The sequence below is a fragment of the Nelumbo lutea genome, chromosome 8, assembly GCF_056320005.1.
Source record: "Nelumbo lutea isolate HS-2025 chromosome 8, American lotus-T2T, whole genome shotgun sequence".
NCBI lineage: Eukaryota > Viridiplantae > Streptophyta > Magnoliopsida > Proteales > Nelumbonaceae > Nelumbo > Nelumbo lutea.
In genome coordinates, this window is record NC_142691.1 from 48,739,529 (window position 1) to 48,757,964 (window position 18,436).

General features: G+C 37.8%; 1 protein-coding gene across 2 annotated transcripts; it reads left to right on the plus strand.

Moving 5' to 3' along the window:
- The first annotated feature begins 3,178 nt into the window (after positions 1–3,178).
- On the plus strand, positions 3,179–17,902 carry LOC148844059 (Ku70-binding family protein). 2 transcript variants are annotated; one of them, XM_088957792.1, is made up of 6 exons: positions 3,179–3,635; positions 7,683–7,829; positions 9,821–9,942; positions 11,259–11,396; positions 11,487–11,570; positions 17,426–17,902. In XM_088957792.1, exons 2-6 carry the CDS (start codon positions 7,721–7,723, stop codon positions 17,558–17,560), a joined length of 588 nt encoding a protein of 195 aa, XP_088813918.1. In that variant the 5' UTR covers positions 3,179–3,635; positions 7,683–7,720; the 3' UTR covers positions 17,561–17,902. The 2 variants fall into 2 exon arrangements, with proteins under 2 accessions (XP_088813918.1, XP_088813917.1); XM_088957791.1 differs by having other exon boundaries at positions 3,189–3,639.
- Positions 17,903–18,436: the final 534 nt, after the last annotated feature.

Genomic DNA, 18,436 nt, shown 5'->3' on the forward strand with positions numbered 1-18,436 from the left:
CCAGGTCAGGGATCTACAAACAGGTGTCATTGAAGCGCTTGATGTAGCTCCGGATCGACTCTCCTACCCTCTGGACTATGTTGAGGAGGATTTCTTGTGACCTCGGACACTTCTTGTTGGTGATGAAGTGCGAGGTGAACATCTGCACGAACTGCGTCCAACTCTTGATCGTCCCTGGCGTGAGATTCCTGTACCATGTGCGAGCTACTTCTTTGAAGGTCATGGAGAAGGCAACGCACATGCAAGATTCATCAGCCCTAGCTAAATGCATCTGGGACTGGAAGGAGTCTACATGATCATTTGTGTCAAACGACCCATCATACTTATCCAGCGGAGGCACTTTAAAGTCCTTCGGCATCGGTGTCGCCAAGAGCTCAGAGGACAAAGGAGATGACATGGAGAAGAGGGGAGCGGTCTTCGTGGCTTCCAAGCTCTCCTCCTCTTTACCTTTAGGCTGCTCGGGCTAACTAGGTCCAACGAGTTGGCTTGGAGCTACAGCCAGACGTGCCTTAGGACGTTTTCTTTGCTGCTTCCTGACTGGCTCTGCATTGGTGCTGCTGACCTCCGTGTTGTCGGGCAATGTCCTGGCATGGAGTGGTTCGGATTGCTGATGCTGGCTGCTGTGGATAGAGGGGCCTCGTCTGGAGTCCACGGCCAGAACCTCGAACCGGTTCCCTACCTGCAAGCGAACCTTCATGTTGCGAGGGCCGAGGTGAAGTAGCTCTGGCGGGTTGAATGTCTCCCGACCTGTTCACTTGCTGCCGTGGGAGGAGTAACTTGCCTTTCCCTCTTGCCGCGGGACGAGACTTGGCTCCCAAGAGGATGCTGAATCTGGGAAGTCTCTCCCCGGTGAGGAGGGTGAGTGTTCTGACGGTGAGACTTGTTTTGCAATGCTGTCGGATGCCGAGGTGGAACCGACTGTTGATTCTGCTGCAACGGTGGGAACTGCTGCTGGTAGATGTGGTGCAAGACCTATTGCTAGTAATGCTGAAGTTGCCGGATTTGTTGCGTTTGGGCTTGAATAGCCCATACGTAGTGTACCAGGTCGTCGAGTTGATGCTGTCCTACCTCAAGGGGAACCACAGATGGTTCAACAAAAGCTGCACCCACTATTGGAGGAAGTGGGGTATTTACTGGCATAGTTGCTTAAGGCACAATCAGCATTGGGATCCCACCCACGGAGAGCAGTATGGTGAATTGATCGATGCACATGGTCGGGATCTGAGGTTGCCCCTCGGAGATATTCATTTCTCTGTTCTGTCTAGCGTTGCTAGAGGATGCCATTGATTTTGGATTTGTGATTTTTAGTGGAAAAAGGCTTCTCGTAATGCTTCCCACAGACGACGCCAATTGATTTAGCACGATATGGCTGCTCCCAGCTAGAGGTGATCTGGATTCCAGACGGACGTCGGACTGAACCTGCAAGGATATCAGAGAACCCCGGGATGCTAACCCGGCGAGGTCGCTCCGATGCTTAAGTCAGTAGGCTAGTAGCGAGCTAAATTTGTTTGAAAGTAGAAAGCTTGAGAGCAGGAAATCACGCATACCTTGCACCCCTGGGGGTCGAGCCTTTATATAATGGAGTCCTCGCGGGTTTCACAGAGTAGTTATGGAATTCTTGTCACGATGAGATCTGTTTCCGCGATAATGGGAGATATTGTTACCAACGAATATGGTTTATCAAGTCTGCCGGAATCGGTTGGGGGAGGTAAGGCTGGCAGTTACGCGGTGTGATCCCGCGAGACTCGGGAACCGTTAGAGGGATTTTTGGGATCCTCAGTGGCATGTTGGTATCCCTGAGCTAACGTCTTTTAAGCCCCCAGCTGGACTGGATGTCGAAGTGCCTTGGCATTGAAGTGTTCTTGTTGCGATCTGGTATCGAGGTGATCTCGTTTCGGGGTGACCCTATCTCGATGTCACTTTAGCTCGGGGTAGATGGGTACCTGAGACTGTTATGCTACGGACTGATCATGCTGAGTTGTCATCTGTTAGTCAGGCCATGTCCACCTGTCCCCCTGTTACGAGGTCGGGCCAAATCACCCTTAATCAAATACCATTGGGCTGACTACAATGTTCTCCTTCAACATAGTGGTTCTTCATCTGTCAACACCTGATTTTTGCTCGATCTATTGTCTAAACCTCCAAATTACCCTGAGCACCTGATCATACCATTCCGATCACTCCCAAACAGCTAAACCCCAAAAAAAAATTTGAATTTTGCCCCGAAAGCCCTCAAATCCATTATTAAATTTACCCAATACCAATCCGATGGCCCCAATCAACCCCCATCTACACATCCACCCATAGATCAAACACCACCATTACACCTTAGATAATCTAAAATGCCTATCCACAAAATATCAACTCAAAATTCCTCAGTTTACTCATTTCCTCTGTCGTACCAATATTCCATTTTAAGGCTTTAGATTGACTTGATTCCAAATCCTCCCGATCCAATCCTAGTTGGCCCAATCCGACCTTACCAATCACCTCAGAATGATTAAAAACCATATCTTGTGAAATTTCACCCAAAACTACCTTTATTTGCCTCTCCATCAGACATATATTCCATTTCAAGGCCCCCAAATTGATTGAATCATGCCCCTCTCAGATCTGCCTAATCCAGGCCCAATTGGCTCAATCTGACCTTACCAATCACATCACACTGCCTCAAAATCCCTATCGTGTGAAATTTCACCCAAATCTACTTTTTTTGCCCCTCCATCACACATAGATTCCATTTCGTCTCTTGACCAATCCAGGCCCCATTGGCCCAATCTGATCTTACCAATCACCTTAGGCTGCCAAAAAAATGTTTCCCTCTAAAATTTCATCCAAAACTGCCTTTATTTGCCCCCATTGCACAAAAGATTCCAATCTAAAGCTCTAGATCGACCCGAATCCCTCACTCTCTAGACCTGCCTGATTTGAGCCCAATTGGGCCGATCTGATCCCACCAGCCAATCCAAAAAACCCCATTTTACCCTTTCATGCAATTCTGTTTTGGCCTATTTATTTGCCCGTACGTGCAAACCCCCTCTTTACGGTCAGACCTACCTCAACCCTTTGATATTTGATCTAAAAATCTTCACCATTCAACTGGAAACCCGGTTTAACCCCTTGGACCCGGTTTTATCTAAGTTTTACAAAATTATTAAAATGCCCCCATATGTTGCGTATTACAAAATATGCCATTAACCCATAGAAGTTAAACGATTAAACCTATCGGCCGAATTTGGGGGAAGACTGTTCATCTTCTTCTTCGCAGATCAGAAGCGGGGGCGGCGACCCTCCACCTCCGATCCTTCTCTCTCCATCTGTCTCTCTTTTGTTCTCTATCTCTCTTGCCCTCCTTTTTCTTCTTCTTCTTCTTCCTCATCCTCCCTCCTCCTCTCTTCTATTTTTTTGAACCGCTGAAATCACCCGAAGATACTGTAGATCGTCTTCTTCTTCGAGAGGATCGTAGAACGGCAGTCCTTCCTCTTTCTTCACTTTGATCTTCGCCTCCCCGAAACCATCACTTAAGATCTGTTCCGTCCGCTGAGCAAGTAGAATAGACTGTAGCAGTGACCACGTGAAACTCCTCCTGATAGCACGATCCCCTGTCGCAGCAACGAACTCAGGCCTATATTCGAGCAAGTAAACTCCGCCTGTGCTTTTTTAATTATTTTCATTCGTTTTTCTTTCTTTTTCTTTCTGTTTTATTTGCTTTTATCTTGGAATAACCCAGATCTGGGATCATTGATCGGAGCCGGTATAGAGACTGCTACCGAACCGGCTTTCACCTGTCATAGTCCATATTTATTGTCGAGCTTGTTTTGCATTATAATTATTTTTTTCACTTTTTTTTTTTTTTTCTTGTTGTTCTCCGTCTCTCATGGGATTGTTGATAACATTATTATTCATCTCAACATACCTCTTTTTCTTTGGAGGTTGAATTGGTGTGAAGAAAAAGCTGATAGGTCTTTGAATCTTAGTATAGCATTCTGTTTCCCACGTTATATTAATCTCCTTGTCTCCTTTTTCTGTTGTGTTTAGAACTGATATCAACATGTCGATTGCCTTGTTTTTCTGATTGCCGATCGGTGGATATTGAATATTTTGTTATCTTTTGATTAAATTGAGTTGGAGTTGCATAGTTATTTGGTCTTACTTCCTGAATTCGTAATAAGAGGTCCCAAGATGGATGATTCACCTGCTGTTAAACCAAAACTAAAAGAGGAAGATATAGGCTACAAGGAGTAAGACAGATGTGGAAGAGACGAAAATGATAAAAGAAATAAACAATAATAGTAAGAATAAAGATATGAGTGGGTAAAATAAAAAAAAATGGTGAAAAACAGAAAATAAAAAAATGTAATGACGAATTTGTTTAAAAGGTTTGGATATTTGGTTTAATAGATAGGATCAATGTTTTAAAGCGTGGAGGTGTGACACGAGATGTTCCACTACCTAGAGGCGTGAGGTGTAGTTCAGAACACAAGAGGCGTAAGCCTCCCGAACACAAGGAGGGGGTTAGGAGGAGGATGAAGAGGAAGGGGGATCTCATTTTTCTTTATTTTAATAAAAATCCTTTATATTAAGAAGAATAAAGATGTATAACATTAGTTAAAGGGGGGGGGGGAGGGATCTTGTCGAAGTAGATGCAAGCTCGCTTCACTCTCTTGTTGGAGTGGAGCAAGACCCCCCTCTCCCTCCAACTCAAAAAAAAAAAAAAAAAACAAATTGGGCTGCATCGAATCTGAAGGGGCAGGGGGCAAACCACTTTCTTTTCCCTTATCTTTTCTTCCCTTCCCTTTCCTTTTTTCTTTTTTTTTCTTCTCTTTCTTTTTCTTTCCCTTCCCTTCCCTTTCTTTTCCTTTCCTTCCCTTTCTTTTTTTTTTCTTTTTTTCTTTTTTCTTTTTCTTTTTTGTCTTTTTATATAAGATGTGCATGAGGCGTATGCCTCTAGCACGCCTCATAAAAAAAGCGCATGAGGCATACGCCTCTTGCACTTGAGGCGTACGCCTCAGAGGTGTCAGCGCCTCTGGCATACGCCTCAAGGCGTTTTGGGAGCGCCTCGCCCGGAGGCGCCCCTCCCATGCCTTTTAAAACACTGCATAAGATGTTAGCGGAATACAAGGTACGACATGAGGAATGAGGGTAGCAAAATGGAATAATGATAAAAAAATAATTATAAGAGAAGAAAATAAGAATGTGTAAAACAAAAAAAAACATATATACTAGTAGAATTTCAGCACAGATGATAAATAAATGATTGATCTTGAATAATAAAGAAAATAAATATAGACATAGGGTCTCATAGGAAAATAACGGAAAACAAGAAGATAAATAATAACATAAAAAAGAGAAAATAAAAAATAATACTTTATGCTAAAAATAATAATAATGAAAGACTAGAATACTACTACTAGTACTACTAATAATAATAAAATAGCAAAAAAGTTAAAAAAGCATAAAAAAATTTTAGGAGGATAATCCTGTGTAGATTTGTTCTTGATTTGCTTATTAGTATGTTTATAGTCAATCAGATCTGGGAGAGGGGTGCCTAATCCCTTCTCTCTCCCATCCAAGTCCTACTCAGACTGGTATAGTTAGTGCTTGAGCCTTGGAGTCACTAAAAAATGAAAATTGATTTTGATGCCATTCTCGTAGGTCCCATCACCTTCATGTCCATAACTGATGGGTGGCGATTCCATTTCTTGTTCAAGTGAGCCATTTTCTGATGCTGACACCATTAGAGCTACATTGTTACCCAATCATTTCGAGTTCCATGTTTTTTTGTCAATCTTAATAAAACTCCTACAATTATGGGTGGAATTTTCAGACCCAACACATATGATCCACCCACTTACCATTTTTTCATTAGTCCCATTGCCCCTTTGTTTAAATTCAAATAACTCATTGATTTTACTCAGAATTAGTTGCTATAATTGATTCTCAATGGATTAACTAATGGTAATTGCTGGAAATAACTATTAACTCAAACTACTAATACCTAGCATAAACTCGACTTGTAATCTATCGCTGTAATTAATTCCAAGTAGAGTAGGGCGTTAAGGGTTGGGTTTGTCACATTTATAAAAAAAGGTTTGGGTTTTGCACTGATATGGTTGAACTTGCACCCTACCCGAATTAGCTTGAGCACAACCTGGTTGACTGTTTTAGCAGTACAATCATTGCATTTATAGGGAAATTGACAAGATTGACTGGTCTGACCATCCAGTTAAATATGCTATTGACACAGGACGAATCCAACCAACCGGTTTTTCTTTTATGTTGATTTGTTCTTTCTTTGATAAATTTGTCTTTGATGGATTAAATATCTATGTTTTGTGTTTATGATTGTCTGATAATCCCATGTGGGCCCCACCTATTGGACCCGGGAGAGGGGTGCCTAACCCCTTCTCCTCTTCCATCCGAGTCTTACCTGTACTGGTTTAGCCAGTTCCTTGGGCCGTTGGAGTCACTACAAAACTGAACATGCTTTTCGATGTTGATCTTGTAGGTCCCATCACCTCTATTTCCAAAACTAATGGTTGGCGACTCCAACTTAACCCCAAGTGAGCCGTTTTCCAATGCTCACAACAACCATTCTTATCATTCTGCCATGTCTAACCAAGTTATTAAAAGTGAGTTGGTTTTCACTTTCAAGCTATCTTTTCATAAAACTAAAGGTGTTACAAGGTTAATGGGTTGGGTTGGGTCAAGGTGGATTGGGGTTGAATCCAGCCCATTTAATTTTATTTAAATGGGTCATTAATGGGTTGGTGGATTAGATGGATGGGTTGATAGTCAAACGAAACCCACTCAATTTCCACTTTTACCTATAATGACCTCCAATTGGCCCTACTATGGTCAGACTTCAAAGAATTGAGGGGAGCACATAGACTTGAATATAGATTGCTAGAGCAGAATCTTCATCTTCTTCTGGTTTAGTTGACACACACCCAAAACGCATACTCCAGTGATCTAATAAAAGGCCTATCCTCTCCATTGCCATTTTGGTTTTTCAATGTCTTCTGTGATCTATTATCATGGCAAAATGAAACAAAATATGTTATGAAGTATTTTTTTCCATTTTTGACTTGCTGTCATACATCTGATTTACAGCATTGCCATGCCTTGTTCAACCTTATGCACACGAGTAACTTTCGTCCCCATGAAATAGGATTCACCATTTCTCTTGAAAGAACACCTCCCTTTGTTGGCCATACTGGTGTTCTGATTGCATCCATGTAAGAAACCCCATTTCTGACTTAAGCACTATGGTTATATTACATTCTCAGATGGCATTCTTGGTGACTTTCCTTGGTTTATCTTGCAGTCTCAGCAACTTCCCCACCCCCTCTGCTTCTCTTTTTTCCCCAAAGGAGCATGTGATGAAACCAATTTGGCAGTTTGGGTTTTCCCATTCTTTTCATTATTTTGAATTTATCAACTTTCTGAACAGTACGAAAGAAACCTGGTTCACCCAATCATCTGTTTAGTTGTATCATATATTACCTGGATGCCTGTATAAGGGTAGGTATCTTGTCAGATACCTCAAATTTTAGTTACACCTTAACTGGCTATTTTCTCATTGTATCTAGACTAGGTAACATAGGTTCTACCTACTTGTCTTTGTAAAGAATGGGAAAGTTTATATTTACTGATATCTTTGACTATTCTGTAATATGCAGTACTCTATACAGTCTGGTTACATCTTTTGCCCAAGACAATGACAGAGGAATCTGCCACAAAGACCGCTTCGGGAAGCTTCTCCCCCTATGAAAATGGTGGCCGAACAGTAGAGGAGTGCCAGGATATGATCCAGAAAAGCCTCAGAAGTAAATAATCTTCTCTCTCTCTATATATAAGTGTGAATGCAATGTGGAATTTTTTTGGACTAAAATTACCCTTTATTTCTTTATTTGAGAAAGGGTATAAAAGTCATTTTATTATTGCTTTAATGACTACTAAAATGTCTATATTTGTGTATTTAATGCATCTCTAATTGTAAGGGTTGAAATGTCACTTCAATTATTACTTTCCACCTCATTTAATCACCACTCATTAAGTATTATTCTTAAGGTATTAAATCCCATTTTCTCTTATTAAATCCTATATTTTAAGTTATTTTTCACTAATAAATGCTACTAATTTTTTGTGGCAAAGATAAATGCTACTAATTAGATCAATGCCAATATTTTTAACAATATAAACCCGTATGTTTTAAAGCTGACTCAAAAACAAAACAATTTTTTATCCAAGTGGTGCCTTAGCAATTCAACCATCTGAATCAAATTGATCAACCTACGAAGTTATGGTTAGGTAATAAAATTTTTAAAATATAAATAACTATAGAAAGGTACAAAAAATATAGAAAAAAATTACACATTTATTATATATTAAAAAAATAAGTGTAATAGCAAGAATTGTTTTTATTGATAATGAAAATGAAATACATAATTTAGAACTAATAAAAAATGAAATATAAAAATTAAAAATAAATAGTTCAACTTTTGGGTTAAATGCGTTAACCTTTAATGCCATAAATACATAATAAAAATTAATAAAATATAAAAATACATAAAATTTTGCAATTGGTCCTTGGACTTTAAAATGCGACAATTTAGTACCTGAATTTTCAAAATGTGCCAATCCAGTACCTTTCATTAACCAACTACTAACTAGCCATTAAGTAGTATTTGAGAAAGAAATGTCCTTCGAGTGTCATCTAATTTTCTTAATCAACCATCCAAGTGTTGGCCAAAAATGAATAATCCCAAATCCTTGCCTCTTCTATTCCAAAAGGTTGGGGTCATGTCTCAATGGGCATTTTGGTGTTCCTAACTTTCTTGAATAGAAGAGGCAAAGACATTTTTTGTCATTTTTCGATGGTTGATAAGAAAATTAGATGACACTTTGAGGGCATTTGTGTCTTTGAAAGTTTGAGTACTGAATTGTTGCATTTGAAAGTTCAGGGACTAGTGTGACACTAGGCCCAAAGTATAGAGTACTAATTGGGAATTTTCTCTTACTTTTACACACAAAAATACAAAAAAATGTAGAAAAAATTCAACACGTCTATAATTCTATATTTAAACTACTATTAAAAATATGAATAAGTTTGTGGAACTTTTTTTTGACTAAAATACTCAATTTTGAATTTAGTCTCTATTTAATTGTAAGATTTAAATTGTAAATTAATCTACTACTTTCCACATTAAATCTTACATTTTTTTGATAAATGAACAAATGAAAAAAGATACGCTAGAAAAATAAAACACTACAAAATGAGGAGTCTAGCCAAGTAGGTAGGTCCGTCAATGATACTTGAAACTTCACAACTTGATTCGGTCGTCACATATTTGGATGAGGTGTTTATGTAATCAGATTTGGATTTTGTAACCTGCATCTGATTAATAATAAAATAACAAATAAATATAAAAAATAAAAAATACATAAAAATTATAGAAAAATTTGGATATATTATTACTATCATTATCATCATGTAGAATTGCCACGTGCAAAGCACGTGCACGTTTACTAGTATATCCTTTTGCAAGATAGTCAGGGGTTTTTATTTGTTGATTTTGAAGCTCCTACTGTTAGATTTCTGAAAGAGCATATAGAGAAAGCTGGTTAGTAATAAAAAAACAAATAAATATAAAAATAAAAAATAAAAAATAAAAAATACATAAAAAATATAGAAAAATTTGGATATATTATTACTATCATTATCATCATGTAGAATTGCCACGTGCAAAGCCCATGCACGTTTACTAGTATATCCTTTTGCAAGATAGTCAGGGATTTTTATTTGTTGATTTTGAAGCTCCTACTATTAGATTTCTGAAAGAGCATATAGAGAAAGCTGGATGCATGATTGGGGACAAGTTCATCAAGGCTGTCAATTGTGACAAACAGATCAGTGGTGGTTATGTACGGGGTGAAGGGGTAACCATCTTCACTTCTCTTGTTGTAATTGAGATTTTATTTATTTTCTTAATATATTTGGAATATAAAGGACAATTACTAGATGTTATCAGCTATCTAGGGTCTCGGGAGGGATGGACTAGATAGGGAAGAAAAGAGGAAGGAAAGTGACACTAAACCAAGAAAAAAATAATTCCATTTGAAAATGAATAAGGAAAAATGATGTTCAGGTTTAGAAGTAAAAAGACTCATCGTGATATTTAGGTTTTGAAAGTCTTTGCACGATTAAGAGGGGGTTTGTTTGGTGTCTGGCCTAGTAAGAAGGTGAAGAAAACAAAGAAACAGAACTTGAGGGGCAAAGTTTTTCCCGGTCAAGAGTCTGTAGCAGCAGATCTTTCTAGCAAATTTTGATAAGTTTTCAGGTTTTTTGCTACTCTTGTAATTTCTGCTGGTTTTGTCAATTGGTGGGGGTGTGGAGTCTAGTGAAGTGAGTTTGTTGTTGTCTTGTTAATAGTGTGTTGAATTCTCTCATGTGATGTTTTTTTTTTTTTTTAAATCTTATGTTAAAGGTGTGCTGTCAATGTGTTTTATGTCATTGTGTTGGAGGTAGTAGTTGGTTGAAGGGGCTGTCTCTTCTCTTTTGTGGGTGCTGTCTTATCACCTCTTTGTATCCCTCTTCTTTGCTTTCTTTGTAATTTTTCTTTTTTATTTATTACCAAAAAATGAATAAGGAAAACGATGAAAATCAAAATGTGGCATTTTGCTTTCTTAGTAATTTTTCTTTTTTGAATCCCCTTCAATGATTAGTCTTTTAATCCCCATTTCTTAAGCCTTCACCACCCCATAAATTGCTGCCAATAATTTTGATCTCACCACATCACCTTGCTGAACTGGGCCTGGATACAATGCTAGGATGTTTCCATTTTCTTCTCTAATTACCCCACCAATACCCAATGGACCGGATTGTATAAGTTATCTTCTCCTGCATTTTATTGGATCATTTATGAATTGAATATAACGAAACAAAAGGAAGGGGGGGGGGTAGGGAAGAAAACCAGAAACACTGGAGGTATCAAATCATCAAAAAAGTAACAATATAACAGCTTGTTCGATGAAACTAAAATTAGTGGTATCTGATTCTTATTTCTTAATGAATTATTAGTAGCCGTATTTGGGAATATTGGACTACAAGGAAGTTATTATCTGACGAGGAAATTGGAACCAAGGGTTTTATGACATGGAAATTGAAACTTATGTTTCCTTTTGTTGTTTGATGTTTGAATTAACTCAATGTAAGGGTGTTTACTAAGTTCATGCTCTTCTTTTTTGGTTGACAGATACTGGTATGTAGTAACCACATGAATATTCAAGATGAGGTAAACCAAGTAGTTATTCATGAGTTGATCCATGCCTATGATGATTGTCGGGCTGCAAACTTGGACTGGGCGAATTGTGCTCATCATGCCTGTAGTGAGGTTTGTATCTACATGATAGTTGAAACTTTCGTATAACCTTGCCACCAATATCTTTCTTTTTCTTTCATTTCAGCCTCTATTTGTATGTAGATTCGTGCTGGCCATCTAAGTGGCGATTGCCACTACAAACGAGAACTACTGCGTGGTTATATGAAAATACGAGGTCATGAACAAGTAAGTATTTCTGTTCTTTCTGGAATTCCAGATCAACTTAGTGAGAGTGCCTATGTAACAAATTCATGGTTTAATATGTCCACATATTACTGGAATTGACATATTCTCCGATAAAAGCTACTGGTGCTATGCGGTGTACAAGAGATAATATTATAAGTTAACAACAAATTTTTAGATATGTGGAATAGTGGTATTAATGCCCACATAATGGACTTGATTACCATTTTGAGCCAGCTCGAATTTCTTTTAAAATATCAAGTTAATTTGTAGTTTTTATTATGCAATAATTTATTTGGTTTCTTCAATCGAATCATGTGCACTTTACTGAGAGTGGCTTCTAACAATTGGCTGATTTTCATTTCGGAGGAAGAGTTGAGTGGGAGGGGAGCTTTCACCATTCAGGTTTGAGAACATGTGGCTGTTCCACCCAGGTATTATTGTCAAAATCAGAGATTGGTGGGTTAGCTGCCTTTTGTGGGCCTGGAAGGGTATGGGCTTTATTAGGAGATTGAAATTGTTGAAAATGAAAATCAAGGAGTATTGACCACTTTGGGAGATTAGAGGTGAAAAAACAGGAGGCTACAGACAAGATTAAAAAGTTGGACCTTAAAGAAAATCGAGGTATCTTTGAGGAGAATGATAAATTTGAAAGGAGATCCTTGAGTCTATTGGAAGACATTAAGGAAGGAATAATTTGGAGACAAAAAATCAAGGTATAAGTGAACCAAAGAAGGCGATATAAATACTAAAGTTTTCATGCCTTGGCTACTGAGAGGGAAGGGAAGAATTTTATTGCAAAATTAGAAGTAGAAGGTGTGATTTTCACTCAACAAGATGAAATCTCATAGGTCTTTGCCCATCATTTCAGATCTATATTTAGGAAGCCGGTTGGTGATAGAATTTGGCTGGAGGGGTTACATTGACCTAAGTTATCAGAGGATTCAAAAGATTGGCTGGAAAGAAAATTTGAATTGGAGGAAATTAGGGAAGCTGTATTCTCCATAGATGGATCTTAAGTGCTAGGACCAAATTGGTTTTCTATGGCATTTTACCAAGGCTGCTGGGACTTTCTAGAAGTTGAAGTTTTGGAGATTTTTTGGTAAATTTTTTGAGAGGGGTATCATTAATTCGGGTACTTTCTTAGCTTTGATTCCCAAAATGGTTTAAGCCATTTACCCTAGGGACTTCAGACCTATGAATCTGGTACATAGCATATATAAAATCATTGCTTAGGTGGTTTCTTTAAGGATTAAGAAAGTTCTTTCACATTTAAACTCTCATAACCAAGGGGTTTTCATGCAGAATAGACAAATCATTGACCCAATTTTAGTCAGGGGTGTTAACGGATTGAATGGAAAAGGAGGATTGGGAATTGAGAATATTGAGAGAAAAACCATGGGTAAAAATTGTGAAGAGTATTCATAGGCTCTTGGCAAATGGATGGGACTTTGGAACATTGGTTAGGGGAGGGATTCCTGGGCTTCTCATTGGGTGAGGACGATGGTTTTTTTTTTTTTTTTGATGAATAATATGGACGATGTTTTTTTTTCTTTATATTCAGTTGATGACATCATGCTGAATTGGAAAGAGGTGGCTGAATCTGCACCTGTTAATCCATCTAATACTGCACATTGGACAGCAATGGTTTATGGAGGTACAATTGGAGTGGATGACTCCCTTAGAGCTGAGACCTTTGCAGTTATGGAAGGAGTCCAGAAAGCCAAGGAGATGAACATCAGAAAATTCTTAATTGGAGGGGATTCGGAGGTGGTGATAGGGTGGCTGAATGCAGACAGCAATGGTTTATGGAGGTACAATAATCAGAGGAGGAAATTTAAGTAAGTGGCTGCGAGATGGAAGTTAAAATGTGCTGGGTCAAACGATCAGCCAATTCTCTAGCTGATGGTTTAGCTAAACAAGGGGCAGAAAGGGATTCAATGTTTTGGGCTAAGTTGTAATTTTTTGTCTCTACCTATTCTTTTGTTTTCTTGATTGTACTTGGAAGATAAGTGTGTTTGTCTTCCTTATGTACCTTTGGTGAATTAATGAAATTGTTATTGATCAAAAAAAAAAAAAATACTGCACATTGGACCCCTCTGGGGAGGTTTCATCAAAGTGAACTTTGATAGGAGTTGTTTGGGCAATCTGGGCATTTCTGGAATAGGCAGAGTCGACGAGGGTGGTAGAGTGGTGGCTCTTTATTTGGGACCATTTGGGAAGGCTGAGGTATTGGTAGCAGTTGCAGGAATCTGAAAAGCAGTTTCTCTAAAAATTGAGAAGTTAATAATTGAGAAGGATTCAAAGCTGGTGGTTAATTGGCAGCAAAAAGAAGAATAGGATCGTTGGATATTCAATAATGAAAAGAAAAAGATTAAATGGTTGACTCAGAATATGGAAGTCAGAGTTCAGTGGGTGAAAAGATGTGCAAATTCATTTGTAGATTCTCTTGCTAGGCCGGGGATGGGTAGAACTTATCTATTTTGGGCACAATTGTAATTGTCTTTTGTAATTTTCTGCTTCCAGGAGAGATAAGGGAGATTATCTCATCCTTTTTTTCATCTGATGTAATCCTTTTAATTAATCAATGGAATTTCCAGTTATTGATACAAAAAAAAAACTGCTTGAATTCACTCTATCATGTACTTCTGATTATTTGGAACAAAAGAATTTAAATAAAGTTTAATCTTAGTTTTTATTGTATAATAAATTATTTGGTTTCTCTATTAGAATCATTTGCACTTTCTATGAGTTTAATTTTGCTTGAACTCACTCTATCATGTACTTTTGATTATTTGGAACAAAATAATTTAAAAGGGTCTATATATGCATATTTTATTGTTGCATAAAATAACATTCTATATTTTTGCATGTTTCACAATGTTTCTACCATGCCTATAATTTTTGCAATATTTCCATATGACATTTCCAACATTTCCAACATATTTCCTGTATTTGGATGACCGGTATTTTCTTTGGCACCAACATTTTAAACTGTGTTACCGTGTCAGTAAGTTTCCTATGAACGGTGACTACATGTTGCCAAGGTAGCCAAAATTAAAGTACAGACAATCCCAAACCTTGTATAATGTCAATATACATAATACATAATTATACATACAAATTATATATAGTCAGTTTGGGTATTAGGTTCAGAACAATCAAAGCTGGTCCCAACCCAATTATAATTAGGACATGTAATGAACACCCAAACCCTGTATAATATCAGTTTGGTTCTGTCAGGTCTGCTTGACTCATTGATGACTCTAAACGATATCCTTGGTAATACTTTATAGTTACAAAAAAAATTGCCATGAGTCATACCCATACTACTTTGAATAGAGTTATAATATGAACTTGGTGTATGATCCTTCTACCTTCATATCATTGTGTGACAAGCATGGTGGTTATCATGTATGTATCTATAAAGATTCTTAATTGTATATGTACTCTCTCTTTTTGTTTTTTGAAGGTAAAATAAAATTTTTATATAAAGACAAAAAAATATACAAGATGGTGATAAGAAATCAACTCAAGGATAAAAAAAGTACATCTCAAAATAACCAAAAATCCAACACCTAGCAACACTCAACAAATCCCCACAAAAGGCAAAAATAATGACCCTCAAAGAAAGTGAAACCTGCTATGAGAAATCACAACGCTCCAAAACTCAAAGCAAACAAACTCCAACGCCTTGATTTTACTCTCTTGCAGACCTCTTTTTGCTTTACCTAAGCTTCTTCATCTTCTTATTTGGAGTCTTTTCCAATTCCTTTCTTCCATACCATAATTCTAACCTCATCACTTGCATCATCCCTGATGTTCCTCTTTTCTTTATGAAAATTTTCAACCAAATCAACATCCTTGGAAAAAATCCCTTTTCACTAGCTTGATCAATCTATTTAGCAAAATCGACTGATTTCTGAAAATTTTTGAGCAACCCCTATCATTGAATTAATTCCAATGACTCCATTTCTGACTCCTTCCAACTCTCTAAAGACTTCTCTTACAAAGTCCTCCCCTCCTAAGAATAAACCCATAATTTTGCTAACTTCATCTTAAAGTGTTCACCACCACATCCATCCTCTGCCTCGAAATCTCTTCCTTATCAATCTCATCCTCTGCCTCCAAATCACCTTTATCCTCCAATGGTATTTTCCTGTATTTTTTCTTCTATAAACCTGGGAGACTAGTTTATTTGAATCCCCTTTCTCCACTTCAAACCCAGTCAAATTCATCCCCCTTTGTTTGCTACCTTTGAGTCAATTCATTTCCTTCTATGGTATTCTCTTTCCCATCTTCCCCTTTTTTAGCACACAACCTCCCACAAACAAGTGGCTTCTTCATCCTTCAATCCCTTTCAGAACCCAAAATCCCAAATGTGACTCAAAGGAGAAATAGGATGGAATAGAAAACTCGAAATCACCTCATTTTTGTACAAGGAAATGGAAAACAAGGAAGGAAACAAATCCTTTAAGGGTCGGCCACCAAGCCAAGTGTCTTCCCTGAGTTAACATCATACTTGATAAGACTGAGGAACTGAGGAAGCAGATTGTGAATTGCTTTCCAAGGTGTTGCCAAGGTAGCCTGACGTGATACACCAGCAACCCAGCCACTCTCCTAACAAGGTAGGAGCTAAGTATTGCCCCGCATCCCAACCATTAAACTTCCCCCCATCCACCACTGTTTCTTGATTTCCAACCTCTTGGTTTTTAAAACAGGCATCAGCCCCATGTACCTCTTGCCATTCACCCACCTTTTCATTTTTCTGCGAAAATTACAACTTTGCCCTCTCTGATGATTTGTTCGTCTTCTTTCTCCAAACGGTAATGTTCATCTTCCTTTGCAAGTCAGAGTCCTGCTTAAACAAGTCTTTCTTTTTTTTCTTGTTAGCACACCATCATCTCTCTTCGCATCAGAGTAAATCGAGTCTCTAAGAGAAGTTGGATCTTCCCTCTCAATTGTGATGCTAAGAACATACCTCTCACCAGCAAAAAACAAATTAATCAACATTGCCTCTAATTTCAAAAAGCCATTTGCATTTCATTTCAAAATCATAACATGATATTTTTTATTGGGGTGGTGGGAGGCGTGGGGTGGACTGGGAATGTGCCTTGGTAAATGGTATTTATTGGCCCTTGCAAATAGAAGTACACTACAGTTCTAGAGGAACCAAGGAGTGAAGGAGGCTATCATTTGAAACTTTGGTAGGCAAACCTGCTGCCACTGGAAATGAAACAGAAAATGGGTGCAAAGATCAAAAAAATAGGAGAGAAAATGGGTGCAAAGATCAAAAAATAGCTTTGCTGATGCATTGGCCACTCAAGTGGTAAACAGGAAATTTCTGTTTTGGGCACAAATGTAATGTAAAATAATAGTAGTGATTGTGAATTTTTTTTCTAGTACACATTATGGGTCACTTGGCATATTGTACATCATTTTTTTATAAACAAAATCTAATAAAGTCAGACATTTGCTAATAAAAAAATAAATAAATAAAGGAAATGAAAGGAGGAATGCTAGAAAATAATGCTGGGGGTACATTTCAGTGATGTTGGAATGCCCTCCTGAAAGCAATGCCCTACAGACAAGGTGAGACCCAAAAGAAAGGATAGCACTTGACCATTTCAGTGATGCCATCAGAATAATTTGAATGTCTCCCAAGATTCTGAAATCTCTTCAGTTTCTAGGTCCTGATCCTGTTTCTGCTGCAAATGTCTTGTCTGGCTGGATAGTCCTATTTGCTTGTCCCTCTTTTCAAATATTCAGTTGAAATATCGTATATTAGCTTGAAGTTAACCCTCTGATTTTGAAAGCTGTTCTTAATAGTTAATACCTTGGTGCCTTTATATTTGAAGGAGTGCGTGAAAAGAAGAGTTATGAAGTCAGTGGTTGCTAATCCTTACTGTTCAGAGGCAGCTGCAAGGGATGCCATGGAAGCTGTCTGGGATGTTTGTTACAATGATACAAAGCCGTTTGATAGAGCTCCTTGAAAATGCCCTAATTCGTTGCTCTATTATTGGTATTTTCACTCTTTTAAGAAAACTTGGATCATATAGGAGGGTAAAGAGAATTTTTTGGCATCTGAAGAGATAGGAATTGGTCTCATTTATACCATATTTTAATATTATTTATTTTTTAAATATTCGAGTACAGGTTTCATTATTTCAGATTTCAAGTCTTTTTTTATCTCCTCTCTATTTTCTTAAGAGATGTGATAGACTGAGCTTGAGAACTGTCCTATATGTTGGTGATCCGTTGAGCATGCACATATCAACAACTAATGTACTATTTGAGACCCATTAAAATAAGATTAATGTATCATTCGAGGCCTATTTCTCTTTCTTTTTTTCCCTAACAAAAACAAGGAATATTTTCTTTCTTTATGATTGATCTTTCTTTTTCTTTCTCATCTATTTGCAATTTGTCATGTGGATATCATATCTGTGTCTTTCTCGCCCTCGCAAGTAAGGTATAAAGTGGTTGTTAAGCATTCTTGCTAACCAAGTTCTTATGTTAAAAAAATGTGAAGAATTGATGTTTATTGGAAGAATTTACATGCATTATTCTCTTTCTTTTCCATATCTTTGGCTGTAATTATTAAAGAATGGACATTGCTACGTCTAGTTGCGGCCAATTTCAAAGGAACATGTAAGGGGCTGTTTGCCAATATGAGTGATTTTGTTTTGAATGCTGGGTTTTGGATTTTTGACGGTTTAATTTTCTGTATGTATTGGGGAAAGGTATCTACAACCATGGAAAGTATAGTTGTATGATGCCGCATTTACTTGTGGCTGCAATGCTATGTAATCTTTGTGGAAGTAAAATATTTCCTATGGCATGAAGTGAAGTTTGAGGGAAGGAAACTT

Bases quoted from the DNA above. Each gene is read 5' to 3' on its own strand.
- LOC148844059 (XM_088957792.1), top strand. From the start codon at position 7,721: ATGACAGAGGAATCTGCCACAAAGACCGCTTCGGGAAGCTTCTCCCCC. The intron at 7,830-9,820 runs GTAAATAATCTT...TTGATTTTGAAG, and splicing joins GATCCAGAAAAGCCTCAGAA to CTCCTACTATTAGATTTCTG. The intron at 9,943-11,258 runs GTAACCATCTTC...TTTGGTTGACAG, and splicing joins GTTATGTACGGGGTGAAGGG to ATACTGGTATGTAGTAACCA.